This window comes from Leptidea sinapis, chromosome 22 (genome assembly GCF_905404315.1).
Source record: "Leptidea sinapis chromosome 22, ilLepSina1.1, whole genome shotgun sequence".
NCBI lineage: Eukaryota > Metazoa > Arthropoda > Insecta > Lepidoptera > Pieridae > Leptidea > Leptidea sinapis.
The window spans coordinates 10352564-10363586 of NC_066286.1; the positions used below are offsets into that span (position 1 = coordinate 10352564).

Sequence of the window (11023 nt, forward strand, 5' to 3'; positions counted from 1 at the left end):
GTCACTTCTTAGTAAAAGTGTTCTGTGATACATAAGTCTATTGCAAAGAGTACCTATAATAATATATAGGGATGGTCTATTGTGGTATCATAGAATATTTTTCAGTTTTTACTTTTCGTAACGCTGATCAAGTTTAATGTTCTATGATGGGAATAAAATTTTAAAAGATCTCCAAAGAGTCTAGAGGATGTAAATATTTAACGATCCAAAAAATTACAATTTAAAATTTGAAAAATTCACACACAAGATGATTATTGTTCTTGTAAGAGTTAAAGAGTTCTGTGTTATTGTTTGAATACTGTTATGTGCACAAGATTTTCTAGTTAAATTAGTAAATACTAAATAACATAAAGTTTAAACAAGTAATTAGTTAAAATCAAAAATGAGACGACGAGCAGGAGTTGGAGCTATACAAAAACAGCGTTTAGTAGAAGAGAAGTATAGGGAAAAAGGCTCTGAAATACAAGAGAATCAATTTCAACAAATGTCCAAGCAACTTGAAGTATTTAGAGGGAATTTAGAGGAATTTGCATCAAAGCATAAAAACGAAATCAAGAAGAATGCAGAGTTTAGGAGACAATTTCAGGAAATGTGTGCTGCTATTGGTGTTGATCCTCTTGCTTCTGGCAAAGGGTTCTGGTCTGTGCTAGGTGAGTTGGACTGGGCAGTAAAAAAATTAGCATCAACAATGTTTTCATTATCTTTTTTTGCAATTCCATTTCAAATATGTAATGATAATTAATGAAACATTAACAAAAGTCAGTCAATTAGACCACACCACATAGTTCCACACAGTGCAAAGATTCACATTACATTGCTATGTAATATGACTCAGAATAACATTTCTTAAAAGGGTTTCTTTTGGGATCTACATTTCAACTAGAAATAAAATGAATTTCCTTCCTTCATATTATATTCATCTTATGACTGTAAATATTAGGACTATTTGGGACTTAATAATGACTGTGTGATTTTTCTTTTATTTATGAGTGTGTACAGGTCACCTAATGGGAAGAGTTCACCAACCTCTTGTATTAACAGATCAATAACAGTTGTGTTGCCCGTATACACACTTTTTTGAAGTATCTTAATCATATTGTCCTTGGAACACCACACAAGGTTGTTCATGACAAAGATTATTCATTAATTAATTAATGAAGATTAATTATATTTGTGGGGTGTGATGGGAAGGTGGAATAGGAGGCAGAGATTAGATTGGGTTTATAACGATGATAGTTATATGAATAAATAAAATAAAATAAAAATAGCCTTTATTTGTGTGAAAATTTACAATAATGTTAATAATAAATAAAATGCAAAAAAATCTAAATTATATCTCTAATTTCGGAGTGCCTATTGGCAAAGGCCTCCTCTAATTCTCTCCAATGTACTTGATCAAGAGCCACCCTAGTCCAGTGTGTACCAAGAGTATAGAGGAGCTTGTCTACCCAGCTTCTTGTGGGTCGTCCTAGGTTGCGCTTACCATTCCGTGGGTCCCAAAGGGTAACTTGCTTGGACAATTTTTCAACATTACAGCATAGCATGTGGCCTGTCCATCTCCATTTTTGTTGATCAATTCGAGGGATGTCAGGGACTCTGGTATGCTCTCTGATCTCTGAGCTAGAGATTCTCTCTTTAATTTTTAACCCTTAACCTACTTATCTCCATTGCCCGCTGGCACACTGCTAGTTTGTTCCAATGTTGTTCAGTGAGGGCCCAAGTTTCACAGCCATAAGTTATACAGGGCATGATACAGGTGGTATAAGCTTTCCTTTTAATGTTTATGTTTAGTTCCTTACTTTTCATGATACCATTCCTTACCTTTCAGACCAGTACTTCTTCCATCCGTTTGCTATTCTTTTTTCAATTTCTTTGGTCATCTGGTCCCCTGGAGATATTATTTGTCCAAGGTAAACATATTCACTTACATATTCAAGCTGTGTCCCATCTAGTTTAATCTCCACCTGAGATGAGTGGGTCATAACTTTCGTTCGTTCGTTTCGTTCTCCAGGTTCATTCTTAGTCCCACCTCCTCACTGCTCTCCGCTAGCTGTTTGATCATTTTTTCAAGTTCTTTTGGGTCATCTAGAAGGATTAGATCGTCTGCGAATCTAAGGTGGTTTAAGTTCCGGCCATTTATATTGATAATCGTTAGCACTATAAAAGTCAATAAGGAAAGTCCTAAATTTTCAGGGATTGGTGACTTTTACTATGAGTTAGGCGTACAAATAGTAGAGGTGTGTTTAGCGACAAATTATAAGAATGGTGGTCTCATAACACTGGAAGAGCTGAGGACTAAGCTGATTGCTGCTAGAGGGAAGGCTAAGAAACATCAGGACATAACAAATGAAGATCTTCTAGCCGCTGTTAAGAAGTTGAAGATATTTGGTAATGGGTAAGTAATCTATATGCATATAAAATGAATTGCTGTTCATTAGTCTTGATAAAACTCAACAACAGCTGGACCTATTTGGCTAATTTTGGTCTTGAATTATTTGTGGAAGACCAGAGAAGGTTTAAAAGTTGAATAAATATGAAATTGCTCAGAATTAAATAAAAACAATAAAAATGTTTTTTCTTTGATCTGTTGCCTGTCATTCAGAAATCAATTTGAAAGAATTGTTTAAAATGAATAACTAATTAGAATCTTTATATCTTTCTAACTTTCTAAGGAGGTAAAAAATAAACTTCCTTAAAACACAGGTAACACTTAAAAAAAGGAGTCCTTTTGTTTGTTTTAAGTTTATTTTACAAAAGTTTAGGTCTTTTATTAATCGATTAAGGTAGTATGAAGTCTGCCGGGTCAACTAGTATATAATAAAAGCTTTAAAAAAAAATTATTTATTTTTTTTACCTTCCACACCCACTATAAATATAAATTATTATTCTTTCCTCTCTTTCAATTACATTGTATTGTTAAATATAAAATTTTTTGGTACTAATATTATAGTTAGGTAGATCTTTCTCTTCCAAGTGACCATGAAACCGAATGTTGCTTGATATATCAATGCCACATATGCCAATACCAATAATAATAATAATTGTTTTTTTAACAATGTTTAACATTTAACAATTACTAGCTGTGGCAGTTAAAGGAGTGATCTCAAATGGAGGGGAGTCGATAAGCGGAGCCTTTCTAGCTGTGAGCACACAAAATTGTGTCTTCTTAGCATCTTTAAACTGGACCAAATTTTGTCAGCCCCATTCCAAAGAGATTGCCATAGCATACATAGTTTTGATTTCAAACACAAGTTTGTTTTGTTTCTCGTTGACACTATCCACATGACAGATTTTTGTCACTGCTGATGTAAGAGCCATACTCTTATCTGGCATAGCAACGAATGCAGCTAATTTGCAGTATATCATTGATATGCAAAAGAAACAGTAGACATAACATAGAAAAAATAGATATATTTTTATAGGTTGAGAATGCTGCCCCTGCCTAACTTGTCTTTTCTCTCTATCAACTTCAACTTTTATTACCTCCAAATTCGTGTAAGCACGAAAAAAAGATACTAAATCTAAGCCAATTCATATTTTTTATACAAATTAAAAATAACGCGTAACTTAAGGATACCATTGCGCGTGATAGCAGAACATGCGGTAATAGTTATTTATGCAACTGTTGTGTAATAAGGGGTATTAAAACACGAATGTGGGTGTTTTAATACCTAATTATCAACAGTTGCATACAAGACTTTATCTACACCCAGAATATGAATCCTTTAAAAGATTCTGAAACAGTAAGCTAACATTAAAACAGCCAGTCCTAGTAGTAACTTAATATCATCCGTTACTAATTTTATACAAATAAACTACGTGTTAATGAAATACTTAATTATTTATTTTAGTAGTAATTTACATTTTGTATTGTGCAATTATTAAAGTTCACTTGAATATTATATTCTTTTGCAGCGTTTAAAATATCCGGCGGTGTGCTGTCAAAACTTCAATCGCTCATTTTTTCAAGATAAATGGCGGGGTTTCGAATAACCTACTTTTTTTTACGGCGCGACACGTTCTGGTAGTATAGAACGCGCGTAAACGAAAATGTTTTTTTTTAAATTCATATAGATACCACGCATCAAGCAATAAGAATATGGCTGTTTGTTGATACTCTTTGCGCATGAAGGGATCGAAAAAAAACCAAGGAGTGTTGTTATGAAATTCAGTACAACATTACAACACTCGTTTGGATGATGTAATGGTTATTACGACATTGGGTGTTTTAATGTTGGTAATAAGCTAACTGTTTCAGAATCTTTAATAGAGGATTTAAAGCATGGGTGTAGATAAAATATGTAGCTATATAACGGCGCATTCCGAGGTGTGTAATAATGTTTTTTGGAAAATATATTACTAGAAGCATTGTCTGTAACCAATTTTTGTATACCATTGTAAATCTTTCAGTACCTACTTATTTTTATCTTTATTGCAGATTCACAGTAATACCAATGGGTAAAGGAAATTGGTTGGTGCAGTCAATTCCCGGAGAGCTTAATTTAGATCACACTCTTGTTCTCCAAAAAGCTTCAGCTTTGGGGACTGCCTGGGTTTCTACAAGCATACTTACAGCTGATTTGGGGTGAGCTGAACTTTTTTTAAAGATACCACTGTGTTTTATTAGTGGAAACACCGCACAAGGAAGGCTTGTGTGGAGGAAAGTTCTTTGACAATTGCATTGTGGGGAAACGCCTAACAGGCTATGCGAGATTGTGATGGGTTGTGTGATTATTATTATTTACATATATTTTATGACATGCAATAAATTGATGTCTACACAGCTCCCAGGTATCAAGCAGTTTTTTAGTTCCACTTGGTTATATGGTTGGAGCTGACACTGGGGTGCATTACACGAGAGATAAAATAATAATGCTCCATATGGCCGGGCTTTACAGAGTGCTAAAATGTGGGCCGGCTTCAAGTTTAGTCTCACTATATTGGTCACCCCGTTTCTTGGAACTTAGTTCGCGGAATGGGGGGTAAGGAGTAGAATTAATAATTCAAATTGTTTTTTTCTTTACAATAATTAATTTACCCCTACATACTACCCCTACTATAATCCTAATAAATTTTTTGGATCTTTCAATTACTTATGTATACCTACCCTAAAAAAACAATATTTGTCGCTGTGTAAAAAATACGCCGAAACTGCATCTATCACTTTTTCATCATTTGACAACTTTTTCCCAAAAAGTTCTTTGATCAAGTTTAGAAATAGGTAATAACTACTGGGAGCCAAGTCAGGACCGTCGGGTGGGTGTGGCAAAATTTCGAAGCCCACCTTCTGCAAGGCAGTCATCGCAACACGGCTCTTGTGAACAGGCGCGTTGTCGTGCAAAACGAGGAGACCTTTGGTCAATTTTCCCCTTAATGTCCCCTTGACGGCTTCCTTTAATTGCTCTAGGATTGCAGAGCAGTAACCTCCGCTTATGGAGGCACCTTTATCTTTGTAATCGATCAACAGGATTCCTTCAGAGTTCCAAAAAACTGTCGCTATGATTTTCCCAGCCAATCGTGACACCTTTAGGCCGCGTTCCCACTATGCCGGACCGGCAGATTTACCGGTCCGGTAAAATTGCCGGAAGAACTAATGGCTAAAGAATATATATGAAGCTGTACACATTATGCCGGATCCGGAAAAAATACCGAGCCCGGCATTTTTACCGAGCGTTTTGTCACTGCGAAGTGCCGGTAAAACCACCGGACCGGAGTAATGTGAACGAATTTGCGCCGTCATCTGTCCCCCGCTCGCCCCGCCCGTGCTCCCCTCACGTGATTTCGCTCGCATTTTCTGATAAAAGAAGACGTGTAGCATGGACATTTAAGCAGAAACTTTAATTACGCTTGTCCAAGAGAGACCTGTTCTGTTGGATAAGATCGAAGAAGATCCGGGATCCGGTGTAATGTGAACATTCTGTCCGGTGTCCGGTTTCCGTCAGATCTACCGGTCCGGCATAGTGGGAACAAGGCCTAACACCTTAAACTTCTTGAGTGGTAGTGTGCCGTTTTTGTGCCACTGCAGAGTCCTGTTTAGACTCAGGTTAATAATGATGAACCCAGATCTCGTCACCAGTAACAGTTTGAGCCAACACTCAATCTTTGTCTTCAAATTCACGAGAATACTTCACGCGCTGTTATTTTTGAGGCTGCTTGAGCATTCTCGGCACCCATTTTGCGCTGACTTTAGACATGCCAAGATGGCCGTGAATTTTTAAAATGGATGCTTATGTTACTCTCCACTCTTTTAATATTAATTTCTGGAGTGGTCACCTCGATCGGCCTTCCTGGCCGTGGCTTGTCTTCAAGTGACTCCCTGTCTTGTTTAAAGAGGGCATGCCACTTCTAAACCATAGTTTTACTAGGACAGGAGTCCACGTAAACGGATGAAATCTCTTTCCAGTATTGTTTGAATTAATTTTCCTTGCTTGGTAAGGAAATTTAAAACAACGCGATTATTTCAATTTTCATAATTTCCCGATTGATTTGTTTGGTCGACAACTGGTCGACGTTGGTGAATGACCTAATTATGACAAATAATAATAATAATTCTTTTATTTCAGGCCAATGACGTCCCGTGGTTAACATTAATTATTTATTCTAATTAAAAGTAAACTTAAAAACTAGAAAACCGTCACTGTATAAGGGTGTGGTGTCCAAAATATAAAGATATAAAAATTCATAATTAATAATATAATAATATTAATAATTACATGTCCAATTTATTTTTTGTCTACTCTCTATGTGAACAGATATCCATCGTTTATATATAGGGCTCCTGATATCGTCAGATATAGCCGTGAGGATTTTATTTTTTGAGCTGCGCAATCGACTCCAAAATGTCGCGATTCTCGTTCTTATTACAGCGAAGAAGTCAGGGACCCCACCCTCCACGAACATGCCTGATTCGCTGCAGCATCTCGGAAGATTCATAAGGGCCCTGTATGTATCATTATACTGGACCCTTATTCTTCTAAATGCTTTGTGTGTAAATGTTACCCACAGCTGACAGGTGTACATGCCTAGGCAGTAAGCTTTGAATAGGGTAGTCTTTACATCCCTACTGCATTTAGCGAAACGTCGCGCAAGCATGTTTCCTCTAACAGCGAGGACCCTTCGTTCTCGCTCGATATCTTCGTCATCTTGCAGCCTCTCCGTAAGCACGTGACCTAAATATTTGAACTGCTTAACAACACTAATAACCGTTCCGTTTATATACACCTCAGGTACCCTATCCGGACCTCCACCTGCAGGGAACACCATCATTTTGGTTTTGGAAACGTTATATTTCAGATCATGAGCATTAGCATTATGCTCACAGACTGAAAGCAGCCTCCTCAACCCCTTGATCGAGGGGCTGAGAAGCACCATATCATCAGCGTAGCTAAGGTTACTGACACAAACATTTCCTACGTGACAGCCAACTTTGGTGCCTCTGAGCTCCTCGATCAAACCATTCACATACAGGTTAAAAAGATCAGGAGAGGTCACCCCACCTTGACGAACTCCACATTCTAACCTATACTTGCTAGATGTTGCGTTTTATTCTTGACAATAGGTAAAACTAACGTATGCATTAGAGCTTCCGGTAAGTATGTAAATTTGATACAAAGATTAAAAAGACAACTTAAATGATTAAATATTTTATCACTGGCCCAGAGTATATGCTCGATACTGAGCCCATCGTGTCCCGGAGATTTGCCTCTCTTCATACTCATGATAATATTCGCGATATCTTTGCTTGTGAATTCTATATCATCATCTTTATGATAAGTTTTCGGCTCGAGCCATATACTCTACAGTCAGAGGGTTAACTTTAAACCTTTTTGCAAATACTTCGGCTATATCTGATCCGTCAGTAGAGGGTTGCCAGACCGGAGTCTGGACCGGAGACGCAGGTAAGGTCTGTTTATAATTTAGTTTTTCGGTTGCATTCCAAAATTTTACAAAATTCTTATTTCTCTTATGTAAAGTCAATATATTCATTTTAATACTCTCTTCGTTCTTAAGACACCATTTAATTTTATTTTTAAATACAGTACGACTTCTCCGCATGTTATCATATTCTAGTCCGCTGGAAGGCCTGCCAGCCAATGTCCACCATCTAAAATAAAGCCTAGCTTTTGCGTGGCTATCCCTGACGTGATAGTTCCAACCAGGTACTCTTTTTTGTCTCGTTGGTATACCTGTCTGCTTCTGTTCACATGGAGAAGAACTTACAATAGCTGCAGTCTGCAGTACGTCGACAATGTGCCTGTAACAATTATCTATATATATATATATATATATATATATATATATTATAATCTTGTCTATGACTACACATCATAATATTAGCACTTTCACACACAGGTGAGGTATGAATCCACCCGTGTGAACAAAACCAGGAATTTATACCAATAATGAGTTGCTCAATTAGTACCTAATTTAGCGACACCCTCACTAATCACCTACCTACTATTTATGAGAACTTAAAAACTTCCCCTCGTGTAATAAATATGAGTTATTTATTTAAGCAAACTTTGCAGCATTACAGTATTAATGCTATATGCATGTACTGCCTTTAACAAAGTTTGCCAGGTTATATTATAATGAAATAATGACGCTGGTAAATAAATGGTAATTATATAAAAAAAGAAGAAGTCCTGAATAATGTGTGCTTGTGATACATAATTATTAGTGTATGAACATGTGTTCCGAATATGTGAGAGTGTTGTGAGTTGTGAGTAGTGTGTAGTGTTCAGTCTAATGGGCATCGTTCTCAGCTTGGGACATGTGCTTGATCACTGAGTTAATAAATTTATTACGGCTGATGAAAAAAATGTCAATATCTTTAAATTTTTTTATGACACCAGGCTACTAGGATTCCTGTACACACGATGCCCTTTCTTGGAGGTTTACCGTATGGGAGTGTAGCGTTTTCTCATCATGGAATGAAACAAATAGAGTTACCATGGCCGCTGGTCAGATAGAGAATTGGAAGCTAATGACGTGTTTTAATGTTTCATGTTTATGTTTCAGCTGGAACGGCACAAGAGCAGCCAATGCTCTTAATCACATGGTCAAAGAAGGCCTAGCCTGGGTGGATACACAGGATCCTAAGGAAACACTGTACTGGTTCCCGAGTTTATTCGCTGAATGTGCGACTGCATCTTAAAGTATTTGTAATATAAACAATTTGTTATTTTTAAAGTGATATACTTCACTTCTGAGATTTGAGAAATTTGTAACCAAAATTTATGAACGCTGCAGGCCTCGAACCTGCAAATAATTAAAATTGAACAAGATATACCAAAATTTACGACCATGCGTACTCGAACGGTTGGCTCAGTTGGGAAGAGCGCTCGACAGAACCAGAGGTCAGTGAGTCCTAGAGGTTGCGCGTTCGAGTCGCGCATCGTTCATAAATATTGGTTACAAATCTTATTTGTAATATACTACTATTTATAAATAAACTTACACATTAATTTGAAAACCGTAACAAGATTAACATTTCACCAGTGGAGGCTCCTTTGCACAGGATGCCGGCTAGATTATGGGTACCACAACGGCGCCTATTTCTGCCGTAAAGCAGTAATGTGTAAACATTATTGTGTTCGGTCTGAAGGCCGTCGTAGCTAATGAAATTACTGGGCAAATGAGACTTAACATCTTATGTCTCAAGGTGACAGGCGCACTTGTAGTGCCGCTCAGAATTTTTGGGTTTTTCAAGAATCCTGAGTGGCATTGCATTGTAATGGGCAGGGCGTATCAATTATCATCAGCTGAACGTCCTGCTCGTCTCGTCCCTTATTTACATGAAAAAATAGTGTTTTAATATCTTCTCTGATTGTAAATAAATATACAAAGATTATTTAATATTTGTGTAAATAAAATTCTTGTTATAATAAAATTTTATTAACATATGCCTCTGTTTTTTATTAAACATGGGGTGATAGGTAGATAGTTTTCCAATTACAGCACTAAACCGGATTATGTTCAACGTTGAATGTTCCAACTACAGCAAAGCTGTTTTTAGCAGCTGCTATTAAATATAATAAAAAAAATAGCACCGCTAAACTGAACACTGGCCATTTGGGAATCACGAGCGTCAAGAATACTCCAATATAGCTCGCCTTAAGGCGAAAGAGCTCGGTTTGCGTTTGTTTGGGTTCGTGATGGAAAAATATTTGTCAGAAAATCGGAAGGATCTAACTACATCCATATACGTAATTATGATAACGATGATACTGTGAATAATTTGTCATAGAGTGGCGCTAAATTTGTATATAGTTTTTTACAAAAGGGCACTTTTCAGAATAACATTTCTATTTATTACCTTAATGTTCGGGGTCTCAGATCTAAAACGATGTACTTAATAACATAGTTTGTAATGCATATGATATTGTTATTATGACGGAAACATGGTTAAATGAGAGTGTTTTCGATTCAGAAATTTTTGATGATCGTTATAATGTATATAGACGTGATCGGGAGAGTAGTGGTTTTCACGCTTCAAAGAATGGCGGCGGTGTACTTAAAGCTATTTCTGAGCAATTAAATTCTGAGCGGCTCTTTAATTTCGAGTCTGAGTGCGAGGATCTTTGGGTTTGCTTAGAAGTAGAAAATGACCAAGGTAAGCCTCAAAAACTTTATATATGTGCTGTGTATATCCCCCCACCTGGCAAACAATGAGGTTTATCTCTTTCTCTGATATTACCGACAGTACATGGAGTGAAATATGCCTGACCGTATGCACTTGCTCTTAAGGTTTATTGTTGTTTGAAATTGAAAAATATAAATATAGGATGAAAATTCGCAAATATAACAATCCTCCTCCGATAAACTTTCCTTTGATTTATTGAAAAAAGATGTGAGGTATTGCTAGCAAACTCCTACGCTAAATATATTGAACGATTTGAACTATCATTTTAATGAAACCCTTAATTAATTTGGTCATTCTTAAAACAAAAGAGAGGCAAAAGTTCGTATCCTTCAAAAATTAAAAACTATATTAACTCTGTTTCCAATGGGACAGACATTT

At 36.6% G+C, this 11023-nt stretch overlaps 1 protein-coding gene across 1 annotated transcript; it reads left to right on the top strand.

Annotated features, from left to right (window-relative positions):
- LOC126970874 (vacuolar-sorting protein SNF8) lies at nt 1-9905 on the top strand. The gene is made up of 4 exons (XM_050817024.1): nt 1-650; nt 2194-2395; nt 4439-4585; nt 9022-9905. Exons 1-4 carry the CDS (start codon nt 383-385, stop codon nt 9155-9157), a joined length of 753 nt encoding a protein of 250 aa, XP_050672981.1. The 5' UTR covers nt 1-382; the 3' UTR covers nt 9158-9905.
- Nucleotides 9906-11023: the final 1118 nt, after the last annotated feature.

Bases quoted from the DNA above. Each gene is read 5' to 3' on its own strand.
- LOC126970874 (XM_050817024.1), top strand. From the start codon at position 383: ATGAGACGACGAGCAGGAGTTGGAGCTATACAAAAACAGCGTTTAGTA. The intron at 2,396-4,438 runs GTAAGTAATCTA...TCTTTATTGCAG, and splicing joins TTGAAGATATTTGGTAATGG to ATTCACAGTAATACCAATGG. The intron at 4,586-9,021 runs GTGAGCTGAACT...TTTATGTTTCAG, and splicing joins ATACTTACAGCTGATTTGGG to CTGGAACGGCACAAGAGCAG.